This window comes from Eulemur rufifrons, chromosome 2, assembly GCF_041146395.1.
Source record: "Eulemur rufifrons isolate Redbay chromosome 2, OSU_ERuf_1, whole genome shotgun sequence".
Taxonomy (NCBI): Eukaryota; Metazoa; Chordata; class Mammalia; order Primates; family Lemuridae; genus Eulemur; species Eulemur rufifrons.
In genome coordinates, this window is record NC_090984.1 from 15,079,599 (window position 1) to 15,101,036 (window position 21,438).

The window sequence follows — 21,438 nt, forward strand, 5'->3', positions numbered from 1 at the left end:
CCAACTCCTCCTGGGCCAGGACAGGCAGCACAGGGGAGTGGCAGGGCCCCAGCCGCACAAGTTTGAGTGACAGCTCCACACTCCCTGTGTCCTCAAGTAAATTACTCTCATCAGTTTTCCCATCTGGAAAAACGATAATAAAAACACCCACCTCACAGCATTGTCGTGAGAAATTAATTAATATAAAGAAAGTACTGGAGTGAGCCTTCGATAATTGTTTCTCCCTCTGCCCACTGTGGACGGGGCGGGGGGCCGGCTCATTCTCTGGGCTGTCCCAGGCCCTGCAGGGTGCTGAGCAGTGTCCCTGGCCTCCCACTCCATGCCAGGAGCGCCCCCCAATCCTAACTACCAAAAATGTCCCCAGACACTGCCAGTGTCCCCTGGGAGCTGGGAGGCATCTTCCTCTTTAGCACTCAACTTTTTTTTTTAAATTGGCATTTCTTCCAGGAAGGCTTCCTGAATGCTCTCTGGCTAGAATAGGGTCACTTACACCCCCCTGTGTCCCCTGCCACACTGTATAGTAATTGTTTGCAAATTATCTTTCCCATGAGCTCTGCAGGTGAGTGGCTTTCATCTGCCTTGTTCAATGCAGACATTGAGCAAATAAGTGAGGAAGGCTTTGAGGCATTTAAGTAGAGGCATCCTGGGTAATCCCAACTCAGTGGCTTCACGGTGACCCTGGGAAGGCAGGGACAGTGACCCCGGCATGGAGGAGAGAACGTATCTCGAGGGCTGCTGAGGAACGGCGACACTGAAACTGGAATTCCCGCAGGAGGTCACCGCCGGAGGGTTTCGATGTAATCGAAAGCTTTGGAAAGGTCTATTCTGCTAGAGTGGGTTGCATAGCAAAAATCTAGAAGCAGGGAGGCCAGTTAGGTGCTTGTTAAAATCGTACAAGCATGGGGACATGGGGATGGAGGCAGGGCACGCAGGAGCCAGGTGCCCCACGGTGGCCAAGGGGCTTAGGAAAGCAAGTTGGTGGCTTATGACCAGTTTTGGGTTTTTTTTAATGAACCAGGATAGAAATAAAAACCATCACGAGTGTCAATGTAATAAAGATAAACAGGGCTTTGTAAAATTTTTATTTCAGTATGTGTGTGTACACGCACATATACATACATACATTGTACTGGGCTGCGACATAAATACATTGGATGTATGTATCAAAAGCCACAACACTAGAGTCATTCTGAACCTGTTTTGAGGTCACGGGCCCCTCCTAGAATCCACTGTCATGGACGTTTGTGGGGTTTTGCTAACCAGCATTCATCCCGCCTCTTTTTGGAATAACACCCTGATTCTCTTTTGAGGACTGCCTGGTTTTAAACACCGTCTCCACGTGGGTGGTTGCCACACATTGAGGGACGCTGTCCCAGGCGAGGGAAGGCGGGAATGAGCTCAGCATGAGTGGGGAGCAGCGAGCAGGCCAGTGTGGCCCGCACAGAGTGGGCGAGGGGCGGGAGGTAGAGTGAGGCAGGAGGGGAACGGGGGAGGGGGAGTGGGGGCTTCCTAGATCCCAGGGCGGAGCTGGGATTACGCTGGATGCCTCTGCCTTGATGTCTCCAATGGCATCTCAAGGCGGTGGCTGGGCACATAGAGGCACCTGCTCAGTAAATACTTGATGGAGGAATGAATTGCTTCGGGCTGGGGGTGGGGGGCATTAATAACGTGCCCTGCCATGCTGGTCCCACGTGACACTTTCTCCTTAGAAGCTGAAGTGCAAGCTGAATTGTAAAACTGAAAGCCATCAAAGTTCAGGCGTTCTCAGGGAAGTGCCCCGCTAGTTTTGCTCAACGGGTTCCCACGCCCAGGACCCTCTGGAGCTGCCAGTTTCTTTTTTCCCTTTGATCTCATGGGTGTCCTCCTAAGTTTCCAGTAAATTCCCCCTTAGCTTACAGGTGCCAGAGATGTTGTCTGGGGATTGCAATGAGTCTCCAAACCGATGCACCCTCAGTACCCACGAATTTTGCAGCCACACTCAGAAGGGATTCTCGGACCCCCTGAAGCCCTCCTGAACTGAGAGCCCCTGGCAAGCGCAGTGTCACCCTGGAGCGTCACGCAGCTGAGACTTCCTACCTCCGCCTGCACGACCTGGCTCGTGGACCACGCCAGATCCTCAACAGATGCCGAGCTTTGGAATCCCAGTGTGTGTAGCTACTCAGAAGGAAAGGGATTTCTCCCCGCCCCCTGCACCCCGCCCCTGCCCCTCGCCAAGTGTTGACATCATCCCAGTCCTCTGCTGCCCCGCAGTGGTCACTCTGTGACACAGCCTCTTCCTTTTCACCCAGGACACTGCAAGCTTGGGTTTTGCCTACAAGCATGCAGGATGGGAAGAAGAGAATGAGCCAGCTTCCTTCCCCTCTCCCCCGGCCCCTTCTCTTCCTCGGATATTCTCTGTTTGTTTACATAGACTCCAAGAATCTCCCCATGAGATGTTCAGTAATTACACAGGGAAAAATAGTCCCCTGGCAGACACCATCTAAACCAAGCGACCTAAGTTATAGCATCAGTAATGGTACAAATCATCACCATGTGCCTCCGGATACACTGAGAAGGATGCACACGACTTCTGTGTAATTCCTGCCCCAAATGCATGACCTGGCGGGGTGCGGTGGCTCACGCCTGTAATCCTAGCACTCTGGGAGGCGAGAGGATCGCTCGAGGTCAGGAGTTTGAGACCAGCCTAAGCAAATGCAAGACCCCCCCCTCAACTTCCTGGGGAGGCACACGTATATGCCTTGGGTCAGGGGTCCCCACCATCACGGGTGAAGGGCCGCTCTTAATCACACAGGACATCCCGCTATCAGGAACTCGACCCCGTGGACTAAGGGAGGACAGCAAAGGCTGATGAGCAAAGAAGGCAACCCATGATGTCCCCACCTGACTCTGAGCAACACTCGACCTCAGTGTGGGCTCGGCACAGGGCACATACTGCACACACGGGCTCCCTGCCTGCGATGGGAAGATGAGAACTGAATTAGAGCCGTGAAGGCCCTTTTTCCTGGAGACTAACTGCAGAAGCCACTGTCCTCCTTGGCTGCAGAGCAGGGAGGATCGTGGTCCTCAGAGGTCAACCTGGGCTTAGGGGCTCCTCTGAGACCTGAACCCTGGGGACCCAAGGAGGACGTTGGTAGCAGGGGAGCCAATCATCGGTTTAGAGCAAATCATTTGAATCCCTCCCGTTTCCTGCTTCCAACCCTTGCAATCAGGAAAAAGCCCAGACTCCTTGCTGTGGTCCTTCCCTGACCTCCTTTCCTCCACCTCTCCCTTTGGTCACTCTGCTCTAGCCACACAGAGCTCCTCACTGTCCCTCCAGCACACCAAGCTGGTTCCTGACTGAGGACCTTTGCACTTGCTGTTGTGGCTAGAATGCTTCTCCTACCGATCTACTAAAATGTCACCTCTTCACAGGGGACTTCCTGACAAACCAATCTAAAGTAGCCCCTCTTTCTGTCCTGGTGTCACAATACACTGTTTTCTTTGTAGCACTTGTCAGTATCTCATTAGTCTCCCCATAAAAGGACACAAAGTTCCATGAAGGCAGGGTCTGTGTTGCTCATCCTGGGAACCCAACGTGTAAAATGGTGCATGGTAGGTGCAGTGGCTATACACTGCCGCATAACAAATATCCCCAAAATGTAGTAGTGGCGTCTATCAGCAACTATCATTTACATTTCATGGTTTCTGTGGGTGAGGAACGGGAAGGGCTGGGTTGGGTGGTTCTTTTACAAGACTCAGGGTCTCTCATCCAACTACAGTCCGTGGCTGCAGCAGGAAGTTGGGGGTTGGCTGGGCATCTCTTGCTCAGGACTGTGCTGTCAGCTTCCTCACAGCATGACAGCCTCAGAGCAGCTGGACTGCTCGCCTGAGGGCCCAAAGCTTTCAGAGCAATTGTTCCAGCAAAGCAGGGGGAAGTTGCATTGCTGCTTTATAGCTGCATCATAACCCAGCCCTGTAAGTTACACAGTGTCATGGCCACCGTACTCTATTGATGAACAAGCCCACCACCCACATTCAAGGGAAGGAAACAGAGCCCTCCGCTCTTGAAAGGAAGAGAGTCCAAGAATTTGGGCCCAAATTTTAAAACCAGCACAGTAGGTAATCAACAAATATTTGTTCAAATGGTTGTTGACTAAGTTAATTTGTTAGAGGACACCAAATAGAAAAAAACAAAGGAAGGCCTGAGGGGCACAGGGTTGGCAACCAGCAACACTAAGAATTGTGAAACCAGTGGAAATTCAGTGGGCTCATTAGGCCGATAGGTTTTGTATCTTTTGGTGTCCCTTGAAAAGCCACAACTGGATTATATTTAGCAAGTGATGACATGTTGCTGGGAGTTTCCCAAAGTCTGGGATGAATGTGGTGTATGACATGACTTTAGGCGACATGTAGACATGGCATTAAATGACACCAAATCACACAGATTATAGTTAGCCCGTTTTCAATTCTCTTTCACTCCTTCTCATCATGTTAAGTACAAAGTTTCCGTTGAGTGATCATATGCCTATCATAACCCTCTAATACTTCCGTAATCTCCCTTTACATCAAAGAAAAAAGCAAGCTTGGGCTTAGCATCTTGGCAGGCAACAGTAACTACTAAGAATTTAAAAACATTGTTTTGTTTTCATGTTTACTTTTACAATGATCTATTCACAGCTTAGTGGTTTCCTATTTTAAGGGGTGATATAAAATATCTATTTAATGTAAACTTAAAGCAAAAGAAAAGTATTAAGTTCATTAAAAGTCAGAGGGTTCAGAGAGATGGCAAAGGCGAAGATGACCCACCCACAAGAAGTTTGAATACAATGAAACCAACAAGCAGGAATGAGAAGGCAGGAGATCTACACACTGCAGCTGACCAGGTGGATTGACATTCTAGCTATTCCCAGAAATTTCTTTTCTTTTTTTTTCTTTTGTTTTTGTTTGGAGACAGAGTCTTGCTCTGTTGCATGGGCTAGAGTGCTGTGGGGTCAGCCTAGCTCACAGCAACCTCAAACTACTGGGCTCAAGCAATCCTCCTGCCTCAGCCTCCTGAGTAGCTGGGACTACAGACATGTGCCACCATGCCAGGCTAATTTGTTCTATATATTTTAGTTGTCCATATAATTTCTTTCTATTTTTAGTAGAGATGGGGTCTCGCTCCTGCTCAGGCTGGTCTCGAACTCCTGACCTCGAGCGATCCTCCCGCCTCGGCCTCCCAGGGTGCTAGGATTACACCAGAGAATTTCTAACTCAAGGTCTGTGGCTTGTGCCTGTAGCCTGCTGGCAAAATAGCGAGTATTGAGGATATATTTAATGGTATTCAATATATCCCATCCCCCAAAAAACTACATACATACATATACAAACATTCATACTAACATACGCATTCTCCTCCAGACAAACAGTTGTTAAACATTTGTCATACCCCTCTGGCTGCACAGATAAGTATAGGATAACCATATAAATACATGTGTCCTAGATTAGGGGTTGGCAAACTTTTTCCGTATAGACACAAATAGTAAATACTTTTTTTGGCCACACAGTCTCTGTTAAATGGACTCAGTTCTGCTGTTATAGCTCCAAAGTGGCCGCAGACAACATATGAGTAAGTGTGGCTGTTTTCAAATAAAACTTTATATATGGACACTGAAATTTAAATTTCATACAATTTTCATGTCAGGAGATACTATTCTTCTTTTGACAGTTTTTTCCCCCGCCAGTTAAAAAAAAAAACCACTCTCAACTCATAGGCCAGATTCGGGCCACAGGTTATAGGACTTGCTCCACCCCGTTCTAGAAGGGGCAGAGCTGGGACTCACACCTACGTGCGCTCTGGAATACAAAGTCCCAAGCAGAGGACGAGCAAGTGCAAAGCCCCTGAGGCTGGAGTGAGCTTGCTGGGCTCCAGGGACAGAAAGACAGGAAGACCCGTGTGGCCGAGACGCAATGAGCCAGGGCGAACGAGGTGGGGCGTGACAGCCAGGTCCAGGGGCTCAGCACGCCTGAACAAGAGGTTTAGGATTTATTCCAAGCGCAGCTGAAAGCCCTTTGGAAGCATTGAGGATGGATGTGCCCTTGGTATTTATACTTTTAGTTTATAGTTTTAAAAGATTCCGCGTCCTGCTGCCGCGTCCAGTGTGGAGCCTGGAGCTCGACACGAATGAAACGAAGGATGCCAGAGAGGAGGCTGTCCAAGTGGCCCAGGAGAGAGGTGAGGACAGTGTGGCCCAGGGTGGTGACAGCCAGGCTGGTAAGAACAGGTGGATACGGACTGTATTTTGGAAGTGAGGCCAAGCCCGCATGATTTGCTGAGAGATCCGTAGCAGGGAAGTGCAGAATGACTCCAGGATAAGCCTTGAGGTCAGCGGTGCCATCGTACAGATGGAGAACCTTGAGGCCCGGCGCGGTGACAGGGGCGTCGGGGACTTGGTGGTGCTGGGGCTCTGACTGTCGTGGCTCAGAGAGGTCAAGTCCCTTGCGCCGGGTCCCCCGACTGGCACCTGCGTCCGAAGCTGGGTCCTCTCCTCACACCTGGCTGCCCACCCCCACCCAGGCCTGTGCTCTTCAACCTCCGAGCTCTGCTTCCCGCCCCACACGCCACCATCCCGCGCCCTCCCGCCACCTCCCCGCGCGGCCTCAGAAAAGCGTTTGCCGACGGCGCTGGCTCTCGGGGCAGGGAAACCGAGGCATGAGGTAACAAGCTTCCCGCCTGCGCGTGTGGAAAGCCCCCGCGGCCCCAGGGATCCACCTGGAGGAAGGCCTCGGGGCTCAATGGCTCACTCTGCCACCGCTGGGACTCCCGGAAAACAAGCGGGAAATCAGGGGCGTCAAGACCAGGCTCGCGCCGAGCCGCTCCACAGAACATTAGCCCCGGCCACAGCGCCGGCTACGCGCGCGCTGCCACTGCGCACGCGCCCCGCCCTACCCGGCGCACGCCCCCTCTGTCGGCGGGAAAAAGGCGGCGGGCAGTTAGTGCGCAGGCGCGTGCTCGGAGCGCGGCCAGGCCGGGAAGGCCACCGGGAGCTCCTCTCCGCGCGGGGCTCAGGGCGCATGCGCGAAGCTGTCCGCCTCGCACGGCGTCGGCTTGTGATGTGCGCACGCGCGGGAGTTTCTGGCAGAAAGCAGGCGAGCCCGGGCCGGCGCGGGGCCTTGTGGGAGGGCTCAAGGAAGTAAAATGGCGGACCTGGCGAACGAAGGTAGGGGAGGTGCCGTCGGCGGCCAGCTGGTGGCCGGGGAGCGGGCGGCGGGGGGTCCAGGGGCCACAGCCCCGAGGGGGGGGCGCCGCGGACTTCGGGGGTCCAGTCTGCTCCGGCGTAGCGGCTCAGCGGGCCCCGCAGCCGCCCCCCATTGCGTCTCCTCAGGCCAGGCTCACCGGCCCGACCCATCACTCCCGGCAGCCCTGGCCCCTCCCACGGTCCGGCCAGAGGAGCCGAGAGGCCGCTGGGGTCGCAGCCTCGAGGACCTTCCGCTTCGCAGGTCAGACCCGGGACTGAAGGGGAAGGGAGACGCGGCCTCAGAGCCCTGGCCTCGGATGTAAATAGACCTTGGGGCCTGTTGGTGGGCCCGAGCGCGCCACGCTCCCTTCTCCGCCCCCTCTACCTCGGGGACCCGGCATCTCCCCTTTTCCGGCCCGGTTGCCATCCCCTAATCCCGTGAGGTCCTTGTCCTCCGCGGACCGGCCGCACGCCGAGGACAGAGGAAGGCCAGGCTGTTTTCACCCATTCTCTGTCCCGAACTCAGCCCCCAGTGCCCCCAGATCCTTCGGGGCACCTTGTCTCCTCTGATTCAGGCCGAGCCACAGCATCTGGGCCGCCGAATGCTCTAGCTGCTTTTTGGCCCCTTTTTGTTTTGGCTGCCCTTCCAGACAGAGACCGGATGATTTCCTTCTCTGTGGAGCGCTGACATCCCACTTGAGCGTTTTTTGACAAGGTTACACTTCCAAATCCCAGAGAGAAAGCACTCCGAAAGGCTGATGTCTGGTGACAACGACATCGTGTTGCTATCGCTGTAAGCTTCAGGACTTCCGAGGCCTATTTTTAGCTCCCTCCTTTTCTCGGTGCACAACTGTAAGCAGGCTCTCTACCTGTCTGGCCCTGCCTCCCCCATATCCATGCTGCCTGTTATTGGAAGGTGTCTTGAGGTTTCCCTACCGAATTACACTAACGAATGAATGATGATAGTAAGTGCTCAGCCTTGTGGAGCATTTGGAATGGTCCCAGGTACCTTTCAACGTCTTGACATACTGTTATCTCTAGTAATACTCACAAAAACTCTATGAGGCATGGATACTGTTATCCCCATTCTCTTGGTGAGGAAACTGAGTTAGAGTGGGTAAGTTACTTACCCAAGGCAGGACACACAGCTTGTAAAGAATAGAGATGTGAACTAAGGTGATCTGGCTTGAGAGCCCCCCCATTCTTGGCTATTTTAAACTGCACCTCTTTTATAAGGTAAAGGAGCCCCTGCAGGGTTGAGACATTCCAACTCATGAGGTCCAGTTAAAGGGAGGAAAGGGACTATGTAAAGGGGAATCAACATGACATACTTGATATATTTACATCTTGAGCCCGTATAGTTTCTTGAACTCAAGACTCATATGTGCAACATCATATTTAACATCGCCATGTGGATGTCTCATAGACACATCTAACAGCACGTCCAAAACAAAATTATTATCCTCACCCCCTACCACCACCAAAACCTGCACACCTCAGTCTTTTCTCCCATTGTGGTAAACGGCAAGTCCGTTCTTTGAATTGTTCAGGCCCAAAACCTTGAAGTCACCCCTGACTCCCTTCTGTCTCTCATACTCCACAGTAAATTCCATCAGTTCTACCCTAACAGCGTTTCTGGAGCGTGACCACTTCTCACCACCACTTGGGGCCTCCCCTTACCACCCTCTGTTACCCATCTAAAAACTTCTCAACCCAGAAGCCAGAGTGAACCCCCAACTCCCCCCTGTCCTGTCTCACTGCTCTCTCCCTCACTTGCTCTGCTCTAACCCCCCCTGGCACTCTCAGTTTTCCTTGAGTGGTCCATACACTTCCTCCTTTGAGCCTTTTTTCCTGCTGGTTCCTCTGACTGAAACCATTTTCCCTCAGATAATAGCTCGCTCCTTCTTACTTATATGTTATTTTATTACTGGGAACTTCTCTGGCCACCATCTTAAGTCGTACCCACATTCCTTATTCCCTTTACCCCACTTGTCACTATCCAAGCACACTAGATTTCACTTGTTTGTTAGACTGCCCCTCCACTAGAATATAAGCTCCATGAGGGCAGGGATTTTTATCTGTCATGATCACTGATGGGTCCCCTGCATCTAGAACAGTGCCTGGCACAAAGTAGAAATCCAAGAAACACTGGCTGAATGAATGAATTCATCAGTGAGGACCCTGTTGTGAGGGACACATTGAGCACACCAGGGAAATTATGCATTGCTGTTTTCCAGGGGACATTATTTCTAGCATATGCTGGGCGTGTGAGCTGTCCATTGTAAATGGCATAGTTGAACCAAAAAGTGTCAGAGAAATGAAGTGTTTTGTACTTCATATTTTTCCCTAATAAATGCCACTCTCACCTAGCATTTTGCCTCTGACAATCTTAGTGGATCTTTGTGCCTCAGATATCCCTGCCATCCTCTAATCAGTCTTTGTGTGTTTCTTGAAGACTCTGTTTCTGGTTTGGCTTTCAGTCTGCTAGGGTGTTTAATGTCTTATTTACTATGTAAAGGGGGACTTCCTTGCCTATGCATTTTGAAGCTTTAGGGACTGTCGCATAGAAATGCTTTTTCTCTTGCTGTGTGAAACTCCAGTCAAATACCCTCTTAGCTTCTGCCTTTCCAAACTGGGATCCTAAGTTGCTCCATCCTCACAGTTCCTCCTCCATTTGCTGTCTGTCTTCTCTAGGCCCGTTCTATCTCTGTGTCGGTCTGAGCAGTGGCTGTCCTGATACCGCCTGGCTGGGCATCAGTATCACCTGGGGAGCTTTCTGAAAACCACAGATATTCAGTCCCCACACCTTGCAGATTCTGTGATGTGTTGCTTGGGTCCTGGACATCTGAACAGTTAACAGTACAGACAACTCTGATATGCAGCCAGAGTTGAGGCCCACTGGTTTGAGTAGTATAGGTTAGGTGTGCTGTGCTCGTGCACAAGGACATGTTTTCAGTTGTGTATCCAGTACAGCATCCTGTTGCCATGGTGATCCACTCATGGATGGTGACAGCAACTCCCACAGCCCTTTCTTGGTAGTCCTGTAGTCCGTGTCTGTTAAGGTCCAGTTGGACCTCTGTCCTGGGAGAGTGTGTATGTGAGTCTCACACCCACCATCCAGGGATAGTCTCCCCTGCTCGGCATTTCACTGTTGATACCTCCCAAACTCATTAATCGTCCTGTCTCTGGAGTTGTTCTTCTTTGTAGACTGACATGATTTGAAGGCAGAGTTTGTCCCTGGGAAAGGTAAAGAAGAATGGGGAGAAGGTGTGCGAAGCATATTTGGACTATAGGATATCTTAGAGTCTAAATCCCAGCGTTAGAAGATATCATAGAAATTCCTTTCTGGCCTGTGGACATACATGGTGGAAACATGGGAAACGATATGAAGCAGGGTTCTCAGCTTTGGCACAGTTGACATTTTGAGCTGGGTAATTCTCTGTTCTATGCACTGTATGTTTGGGAAAGAAAGAGTCTAAATAGTGCAGGTGACACTGCCCCAGTCAGAGATGGCCCTGGACTGAGTCTGTGATGGGCGACCAGCAGGTGCTGGGCTTTCTGTCCTCCTGAGTGATCACCCAGCCCAGGGTTTCTTGACCTCAGCACTGTAGACCCTGGGGACCAGATAATTCTCTACAGTGGGGGACTGCCCCGCATTGTAGGAATTTGATCAGTCTCCCTGGCCTCTGCCCCCACTAGATGCCAATAATACGACCTTCCTACCCCCACTCTCCAGTCATGACAACTGAAATGTCTCCAGACATTGCCAGTGTCCCCTAGGGGGATATTGCCTCCAATTGAGAACCACTAATCTAAGAGCCTGACCAAGTGTGAGTAGAGAGATTTTTAAGGGTGGTTTGGCTTTTCTCAGTTCGTACCTTACTTGTAGACTTAAAACCTAACCCCTGAGACGATGAGATGCAACTGAATTTTTATTGATTAGCTAGAGCTCAGTTGGACTCCTCATTTCAAGCGATGCTCACTGTGCCCTTCCCCTACCCTAAACTTTAGGATAAGGGAGAAATAGCTGTTTGAACATTTTCATGAATTTATGATAAGAATTAACCCTGGGATTTGTCCTGAGATCAAAATGTATCTTTCACCTTGCCTGTGCCTCCTGTGTCTGTGGCAGAGGGAGCCTGGGAGTAGCTGAGGGGTGACGTTATGACTCAGAGGCTACAGAGTCTCTGTACATTTTGAAGAAAGTTTAAGTTTTGCCCAGGATGCTGTGTAGACACAGAAGGGCTTATAGTTCTGCAAAGCGTTTCAAACGAGTCTTCAGCCTGCCTCAGTTAGCTGGGAAATGGAATCTTCCCAGCAGTCATGTTGCCCTTGTGCATTCGCTGGGTGTTGGGGTCTGCCGAGATCTGGTGTGTGCCGCTACTCTGAGGTCCTTGGAGTGAGTGGAGGCCACTGGAATTGGATGAGGTCAGAGTAGGTGAGCTGAGACTGGCATTTGGGGGAGGCACAGTATTTGGGGGTGGGGAAGGGGGCATTTTAGGTATGGGTTGAATTCCGGCCTCGTGAGTGAGTTCAGACCTATTCTATTGAGAGAGTAGGCCAGGGTGTAGTGAGAGATGGGGGATGTTTAGGGAGGGGTGGGATGCTCTTTGGGGATCTGAGAGGAGAGCAGCATTCATGAAAACGGCAAGAGACCGGCCAGACCCGCAGAGATGACTAGTATTGGCTTGGCCAGGCCTTGGTAGCTCTCCATGGTACTTTGAAGCAATCATAAGGCACATGGATTTGCATCGTTATCTATTCAGGACCTAGTGGTGGTGGCAGGACAGCAGGGTTTCTTTGTTTTGTTTTAGGAAGAGTTGTGGTCCACATGAAGTACTGTAGTGACTCCATAGAGAAAGATAGGGCATGGGACCTCAGGGTAAACCGACCCCCCCCCCCTGCCCCCCAGCATGTCTACAGGGTAGTCTTGGCACTTAATACTGTGGTACAGCACTCACTGTGACTCTCGCCCCGGTTGCATGTCACACTTATTTAAGGAGGTTGATGAGGAAAACAAAAAGCTACTGCCTGGGCTGCACCATTAGAGATGGTTCCAGGAATTCTAGGGTGTCTGTAGTTTTTCAAAGCCCCACAGATGTTTTAAGACTTGAAGCCAGAGTTGAAAACCACAGGCAGAAGTCACAAACTTGCTTGAGGTGCAAGCAGACATTAATTTTACCCACTTAGGTTTTTGTTTGTTTTTAATTAGGAGCCAACACTTAAAAATTCTGAGATTTCAAGGCAGAGACAAATCCAGATTTCTGATTTCTCTTGGAAAACAGTAACCACTCCTGGCCTGTGTGCTCTTGCCCAGTAAGGATTCCCCTGGGCTGAGGAGTGACTGCCATCCTTGAGACAGACCGTGCACCCTCCTGGACACCACTGTCTCCACCATGTTGCTTAGGGCCTAGCCCACTTCCTTCTCTCCTGGGACTTGTCTGACCTTGGTTGGCATTTGGGTTTCAGTCCTGTCATACAGCCTCTTAGACTGGGCAGTCTCTGCGCTCAGTGCTCTTTAGCATAGTACCTCAGCATAAAACTCCTTGTGGTCTGTGGTTAGTTCAGGATTCAGTGTCCTTGGAATGCTGGTCCTCAAGAGTAGCACATGGCAGCGGTTCTCAAAGATGGTCCAGGACCCCTGGGACTCCGCAAGACCTTTTCAAGAGAACTACAAGTTCAAAACTCTTTTTATAATAGTACAGGGACAGTATTTGCCTTTTTTGTTCTCATTCTTTCATTAATGGACAGTGGAGTTTTTTCCCAGACATTGTATGATGTGTGATCTAGCAATGAGTGAACTACAGAAGCAGGTAAGAGAGTTCAAACTGGGTGTGGTGGCGCACACCTGTAGTCCCAGCTACCCAGGAGGCCAAGGCTGCAGGATCTCTTGTGCCCGGGAGTTCAAGGCCAACCTGGGCAACATAGCAACCAGCAACTCCATCTCTTAAAGAAAAGTGAGAGAGAGGAAAAAGAAAATTCAGCTATATTCTCTTAAGCCAGACATTAAAGAGATTTGTCAAAATGTAAAATAATGCTCTCTTCTAATATTTTTGTTTTTGAAAAGTTATTTTTCATAAAAATATGTTATTTAGGTAAACCTTCCCTGAGTTTATTATCTTAAATAAATCAGTAAATATTTTGACGTTTTCTTAGGTTTGATTTCTAGTATAGTAGGCATTAGTAGCTATAGCCCACATTTATAAAAGCTCTTGGGGACCTTTGGTCAGTGACAAGTATGGAGGGGGCCTGAGAGCAAGAAGTTTGAGAACCACTGGCTAGTGCTCGCGGAGCCCCAGTGTACAGGGCTTATGTGGGCCTGTGGTGAAAGCGGTTGGGTTTCTCCGTTGCCTCTCCAGCCTCAGAGGAATGGGAGCCAGAGCCGGCCAGCAGGCTGCAGTTGACACCTGTGGCACAGTTGGAAACATCTGGATTGCCTGTCCTTGGTTCACATCCTGCCTCTGCCACTTACTTGCCCAGAACCTTGGGCACGTTGTTTGTCCTCAGTCCCTGCATCTGTGAGATAGTAAATAAGCAAGTCTGTGGATTGTCTGTGACGGAACAGTGTGTCCGATAATTGACCCACAGGCATGTGGGACTAGCTGTCGGTTACTGCTAGCTGTGATTCTTCTGATTGGATGCCTGGGTAGAGAACAGGCTCCTTGTGAGTCATAGCAGGGTTTCTCCACCTCTGTATTATCAATACTGGGGCTCGTGCGGCCATCGTGGGCATTGTAGGATGTTTAGCAGCATCTGTGGCCTCCCCCGACGTGATGCCAGTAGCATCCAGCCAGCCCACCCACTCCCAGTCATGACGAGGAAAAATGTCTCCAGACATCGCCCAGTGTCCTGTTAGGGGCAGAATCGCCCCCAGTTGAGAACCACTGGGTTATGGGATTTTTGCCCACACCCAAGAGACTTGGCGTTCCATAATTACCTGGCCTAGTAAAGTCCTAGGATGCTGTACACATTTAAATCTACACACTGGCTGGGCACGGTGGCTTACACCTGTGATCCTAGCACTCTGGGAGGCCAAGATTGGAGGATCACTTGAGGCCAGGAGTTCCAGACCCGTCTGAGCAACATAGTGAGACCCCATCTCTGCAAAAAAAAAAAAAAAAGAAAAATTATCTGGGTGCAGTAGTCCCAGCTACTCGGGAGGCTGAGGTAGGAGGATCTGTGGAGCCCAAGAGTGTCAGGTTGCAGTGAGCTATGATGACACTACTGCACTCTATCACGGGCAACAAAGTGAGACCCTGTCTCCAAAAAAAAAAAAAAAAAGGCCACACACTAAGTGAAGAAGGAGAGAAAAGGTGAATCCCTGAGGTTTGTTTGTGCCATCTGATCCATCGGGAGTTTATTTTGGTGTACAATGTGAGTTAAGGATCTAACTTAGTTTTTTTCCCAAGTAATTAATGCAAAGTTTCTTAACCTCAGCACTGTTGACATTTGGGGTTGGATCATTCTTGGTGGAGGCGATTGTCCTGTGCGTCATAGGATGTTGGTCAGGATCCCGGGTCTCCGTCCACTAGATGCCAGGAGCAGTGCCCTCTCTCCCCCACCATGACAACCGAGAATGTCTCCAGACATTGGCCCATGTCTCCAAGGGGGCGGATTACTCTTGAGTGAGACCCACTGGGTTATGGCATTAAATAAAACTATCCAGGAATAAATTATTTGCCATTTAGAGCTTAGGACTCATCCTCCCAACCTTCCTTTTCCCTCATGGCCTTTGGCAGCTTACTTAGCTGGCATTGTGGACTTCATTTCCCAAGACCAGTATTTTCCTTGACCTTCAGCACCGTCTCAGGTCCAAGGTGAGGACCTGGCAGAATGTCAGAGCTAGGAACGACCTTCAGAGACGCTCCAGGTCTAGGCTGCTCCATTTCACGGGGGCTGAAGCCCAAGGCCATGTAAGCAGAGGGCTGGCTGGGGCCAGCGTGCCTGTCTGCAGCCACTGGGTCTGGGAGCCCACACTCGTCCTTTCCAGTGGGTCAGCAGCATCCGGTTCATGGGCACTTGTCCTCCTGAGAACTGACCCACATGGGGCACAGCATTCGCTCTTGCTGTTTATGGTGTTCAGAGAGAAGTAGGAAGTCATAGAGACAGTAGTAGTTACTCCACGCACATGTTTAGAAGGCAGGCTTTGCATTTTGCAGTAAGTTTAAAATGCCTTTGCTAAATTAAACTCCCCCAGGTTTGCCACACAGACTTTTGGGAACTTGTTTACCCAGAATAAATCCCTGCGTTGCATCTGTGAGAGCAGAGCCTGCGTGTGAGGGGGTGAGGGTGAGAAAACGGGCTACCCTTTGCTCAGAGGGGAAAGGACGTTTTTGCAGCATCCATGGTGGTGGCCGCTGGGTCCTGAGAGTCCAGGGCCTGCGTCTGAGCCTTTACGCTGGATAAATCGAGACTACACTGCACAGCCTCTGGGCCCTACCCTGCTGTCTCCAACCTCCCTGTCACATGGGCCTCCTGGCTCTGTCTGTCCTTCGGCCTTTTGTACTTGCGGCGGGGGCGGGGGGCTGCCTTCACTTGGGGACCCCCCCTGCCTTCACCTGGCTCACCCCTTCTTGTCCGTCAGGTCTCAGCTTCAGGGAGGCCTTCCCCAGCCATCCACCGTACTGCCATCCTGCTTTTTTCTTCTCTAGAGCACCTCTCTACAGAATTGTCCAGTTGTCTGCATGCAGCCAGGTGTTTGTTTTCTCTCTTCTCCCACTAGGGAGCTGTGGCCTTGTCTGCCTTCCCATCCCTGTCTCTGGTTCGGAGCTTGGTGCCTGGCACAGAACAGGGTCTCAGTAAATCCTGGTGACGAGGGCAAGGCGTGACCTCACCCCAGTGTTTCCTTCGGCCTGAGGAGGGCTCAGGTTCTGAGCAGCTAAGCGTTTGCGTTTAGTGTCCTGGGTGTCCAGGCAGCTCTTGAATCTAATTGTTCCACTGCTTGGAAGGGACCAAACCATAAAGCATTCACCAGTCAGTATTGTGGGCCTGGCAGCTGTCCTTGAATCCAAGGCCCTCACTTTAAGGTGGCATCAGTGTGTTTGCTTTGCATTCCTCTGAGTGTAATAACGATACCGATGCCAACATGGAATGCATGGTGTGTGCCAGCCACGTCCCCATGTGCTGTGTATGCACCATTTCATGTGATCTTTCTTGAGACTGCTGGGGTGAAAAACCATATCTGCTGTATAAAGGAGGACTTTGTGCAGGGAGGTGAGTGCCTTTACTCGCCCGGGATCCCGACCACAAGTGGCTGAGGCAGGTTTGAACACACACAAAGACCAGAGCCCACGCTCCCCGGTATCATCAGTCTTGTTCTGCTGCCTCAGCAGAAGTCTGTAGCTCGTGGATTTCCTTCCCACGAGCTTCCCTTTAGACAGGGGATTTCCATCCTCTCTACTGGAACTTTCTTTCTCCCAAGCTTCAGCCACTTTCGCAGCACCTCAGCTGTTCTGGTGTCTCGCCACCTGGTGGCAGAACAGAAAAGTGCCACCAAAGCTGGATCACTGAACTTCTCCCTGCAGTTTCAGGCAACGTTGCTGACTTTGTATGATGAAGTTTATGGGTTTTCTGGTGGATTCAAGGCACAAAGGTGCCAGCAGTGCAAGTTCTGCCCCCAGGGGCTTCAGTGAGTGTAGAAATAGAGAAAGCAGGTGTGGTTCAGCCTGCGTGGTGGTCCAGCAGGACATGAGGATGTCGTGGGGATGTGGCTGTGATAAATGAGACTAGGTCTGTAAATTGCCTACTGCGGTGTCTAGTACAGGCCATTTAACTAGTGCTCAAAGCTCCTGCTCTTGTCAGAAGCATAGGTGTCTGGCAGTAAGATTAGAGTCTTGGAGACTGGCTTGGATTTCAGTAGGCAAAGGAAACGGCAAGGTGAAGAGCATTCCGGAAAGAAGTATAGAAAATGTACAATGTCATCTCTAAACACTGCGCCCCCGTGATCTCCGTATGCACGGTTGAGAGTTGCTAGAGGAGAAATATATTTGAGTACTCAGGAAAGAGTTGAGTTACCCGGGGCCCCACCACCCTAGATTAGCTGGGCCAGTGCACCCCGACCATGCTGTGCGCCGAGTCAGGCATCGCCTAGCAACAGCATGTGTGAGATGAGTTGCATTCTTCACCAAAGAGCTAGTCAGGGGCTAGAGCTGACACATCAGTGACAGATCTACCTTTCCGTCACAGCACAGAACTGTTTATAATAATTCCTGAAAAAATAAATGACTTGAAGGATTGAGATAGTGTCGCCGGATTAAAGCAGTTGCCACGTATTAATAGACTGTCATTTGTGTTGGCAAGATGCTTTCCATATTTTTTTCACAGATAAGAAGATTAAGACATACTGGCCCAGGATTAAAGCTAATTTTACACGAGTACCTCGCTGACAGTTTGGTCAAGAATTCTAAGTGGCTTTCCAGATGGGGGCAGTTTCCTGGCAGGTGTTGGAGTCATCAGTCAGGAGGGGAATAAACAGAAAAGGCCAAGATATTCCAGATTCTCTTCTGTGTTTCCCTGGGGCTGCATCGTTTCTTCTGTTTATTATAGGTTTAGCAGGAGATCCTCCAAGACGGAGGCTGGAGGCAGCCGTGGGGAGAGGATGCCACGGCTTATTGCAAGGCAGGCTGCCCTTGGTACTATGACTGTCACTCTCTCCGCAGCAGTGAAGAAAGTTCATGTGGAAGGGGAGAGAGGCGAGAGAGAGTGAGAGAGTGTGTGTGTGTGTGTGTGTGTGTGTTGTCAGCTTAGATTCTGAATATGTTAGGCAAAGCATTCCACAGTGAGACATTTGACAGACGAAGACAGAACGCAACTTGTTTCACCATCAAGTGTGCACCTTGGAATGCGTCTTGGATTCTTTTCTTGACAGTCGTAAAGGATTTCAGTCTGTGCAAGGGCCTGCCATTGGAGCAACTGCACACAGTATTCTTAAGGCGGGTGGTCACGTGTCCTGTGAGAGGCCTCGCACTGACCCCAGAGCTTGTCCTGAGGCCCCTAGTTTAGTTGTGCTTATCCAGAATGTTAACTGGCAGCTGCTTTATTCTTATAGTGGTGTGGTACTCGGGAGCACAGGCTTCCAAGTCTGGCGCCCCTAGGTGGGAGACCCTGGCCCACCTTGGACAAATCACTGGCCCGAGTCTCTGTGTCCTTTCCTGTAAAATAAGGACATCGATGTAACCAGCCTCCTAAGGTGGTTGTGCAGATTCAGTGAGGATGATACAGGTAAAACGCAGAGCATAAAGAAGTGCTCCGTGAAACCATCCTGAGTTTGGGAAGCCCCATGCAGGTGTCATTGCTGTGTGTAACATTGGCGGGGTCAGGAGACATCTACAGACAGGATTCTATGACCCCTGTTACCCTGGAGGGCTGAGAAGCACACTCTTTTGGCCAGGTGCAGTGTCTCACACCTGTAATCCTAGCACTCTGGGAGGCCAAGGTGGGAGGATCGCTCGAGGTCAGGAGTTCAAGACCAGCCTGAGCAAGAGCGAAACCGCATGTCTACTAAAAATAGAAAGAAATTATCTGGACAACTAAAAATATATATCGAAAAAATTAGCCGGGCGTGGTGGCGCTTGCCTGTAGTCCCAGCTACTTGGGAGGCTGAGACAGGAGGATCCCTTGAGCCCAGGAATTTGAGGTTGCTGTGAGCTAGGCTGACGCCGCTGCACTCTAGCCCGGGCAACAGAAGGAGACTCTGTCTCAAAAAAAAAAAAAACAAAAAACAAACACTCTTTTCCCCCCGGGCCACCTCTGGGCTTCAGGCCAGCTCCTTCCCTTGCTTGCAGTGGGCAGCAGGGGGCCCACCGTGCCCTTTCCTCATGTCTGGGCAGCTCCCTCCACCCACTGTATCTATCCCAGCAAGCTCTCCTTCCTCCTTAGACAGGCTGCGTGGCAAGACATTCTACTGTGCCCTCTCCTCCTTCCCTGCTGCCTCTGAAATAGACACATAAGCCATTTTGTGTAAAAGTTTTGTCACCAGTCACTCTCTTAGTAGAAAAGACACAGATAAAAACCTCTGCATCTTGGTCCCTGGGGACCTTCTTGTTGCGGTGGTGCCAGGAAGCCCACTATTTAAATTTGCTCAAGTGTTAGGTTGTTTTAAACTATGCTTCTTTTGACCTCCCTTACTGTACTGTTTGAGGAGGCAGTTTCTGGACCCTCTCCCTAGGCAAAGATGTCATTCACCAAGTTGCAGGATGACTTTGGGTGAGGTCTTATGGACGTCGCACATGCGCAGGCCAGCTGCGAATCAGCCATGGACCTGCTCTGTTTCCCTGGGTCCCGGGTCGGTGGTTTTTGCTTTAGAGGAGGGGTCCACCACCTCCCTGAACTCCCCCTCCCCAGAGACCTACAGCAGCTCCCTGCAGGGAGAATAATCCGTGGCCCCTTGGGTCAGGAGGGATCCTGTGTCCCTCCAGAGCAAGAGACCACCTTCCACCGGGAACCCTCCTCCTTTTCTTTGCAGTGGTCTTTGGCTCATTTCCTTGAAAAAGGTATTTCAGGAACTGCCTGAGTTTGCCTTCCAGGAACCTCTCCACTGGCCATGCAGGTGTGAGTGTTCAGGCCTCAGGCCCAGGGCAGGGTGGTGGTGCACCCACTTAACTGCTGTTTTCCAGTCTGTCCTCAAGGTGTGTCCCAAGCACTGGCACAGCACCAGGCTCACCACGGGCACCTCCTGACCTCCTAGTTCTCCGGTGCTCCTCACTCTCGATGCCGCATTCCTCCTATTCCTGGTCACCTGGCCAAATGCTGTTTGTCCTTCCACTCAGCACCTCTTCCAAGAAGCCTTCCCTGGTTTCATTCCTTTCCTTGGCCTCACTGGGTTAGGAGCCTCAGCTCTGCCCTCCCAGGGCCTCCTCTGCCTTGTAATGTTCAGTTAAAGTCTCATACCAGCTCCTGACAGGCAGAGATGCGTCTCTCTGTGTCACTGCCACGTCCCCACAGGCTGATGTAGTGCCTGGTGTGCAGCAGGTGCACGGATGTGCGGACTTGCTGAAAGTTGTAGTATGTGTTGAATGACTATTGATGGAATCTGTGAATCCCACGTGCAGCTGTGGGGCTGGGAAAGAGCACCCTGACAGCCACAGCCATGGGAGGATGGCCCGCAGGGCAGAGGGCCCCCAGCAGCTGGCAGAGGCTTGGAAGGAGAGCAAAGATGACCCAGCTTTCTGCGCCCAGGCCTGCTGGATTCTTAGGAACGGCCAGGATGTGGGCCCTGTCCTGGGTATCGCAGCTGGTCTGGGCCTGCAGTTGGGTGGAGGGGAGCAGGGGATGGGAGGGGAGCTGCACTGGGCGATGGGATGCCAGCAGGGGCTCACTCCTCATTCCAGGGGCTTCTGGCCAGGCCACCCGCCTTGCTGTTTTCCTGGGGGCTTGGAGCAGGCAGGGGACTCTTGCTGGCTCCGATCTGTGATCAGCACATGGATGGATCGTCATTGGGCTCAGGCTGCGTGCCATCTGGGTGCAGGAGCTGGGGAGGGGACGGGAGGAGGCTGCTGGTTGCAGGATGTTGAATGGGACTGTAGCCACCTGGACTCGGCATGCAGTGCCCTGGAAAGCCGAGGTGAGGCCAGGCCAGAGAGGAAGCACCACACGCCACCCAGACGGTGGAGCCCGCACCACCCACAGGCAGGGTCGTTGTTTGAGGTGATCGGGGGTGGAGGGGGGGTGTCCAAGCAGGAGAGGCTCTGAATCCCACCCATGTCACACACCAGTGTTGGCCACAGTTGTCCGTGAAACATCGTTCTCAGGCCCTGTCACAGGGTTCCTGGAAAGGTGGCTTCCCTAGTCAGAGAACTTCAGGAAGCATTTGGTCAAACAGGTCTTTTCTGTTGGTTTCCTGAACCTCAGTGTGCTGCTGTGTCTAGCCAGTCTCCAGGCAGACTGCTTTTGTACATACTAAGTTGATCAGGGAGCATTTTACTGGACCATTTTACAAAAAAAACACTTGTGTGACAGAATCTGGGTTGAATAGTCTACACTTGATCAATATTTCAATATTTTAGGTCTTCATGGTGGTCTGGGTCTTTAGAAATCTCCGGTGGTGGTTTTCCCCTGACGTGTGGAAGAGAAGCTGGGCTGGGAATTAAAGCAGGTCATAGAAGCCTCGCTACTTCTGGTCCCTGTGTTCCCCACACTTGGGTCTCGGGTGGCGGCTTACACGCTGATGTAACCAGCAGCCGCCTGGCAATCAAGGGTGGTTGCAGAAATTCTGTGCCCACCATGGTCCGTGGGGGGCAATCCT

General features: G+C 51.3%; 1 protein-coding gene across 8 annotated transcripts in view; it reads left to right on the forward strand.

Annotated features, from left to right (window-relative positions):
* Positions 1–7,098: 7,098 nt before the first annotated feature.
* The window catches only part of RANBP3 (RAN binding protein 3), a 56,530-nt gene continuing 42,190 nt past the window's right edge, over positions 7,099–21,438 (forward strand). For 4 of the 8 annotated variants that reach the window (XM_069479758.1, XM_069479749.1, XM_069479786.1 and 1 more), the window contains exon 1: positions 7,099–7,178. In XM_069479758.1, the coding sequence (XP_069335859.1) occupies positions 7,157–7,178 (22 nt within the window). In that variant the 5' untranslated portion in view covers positions 7,099–7,156. The remainder of the gene's footprint in view (positions 7,179–21,438) is intronic. The other 4 variants (XM_069479720.1, XM_069479729.1, XM_069479740.1 and 1 more) reach the window with 1 other exon arrangement.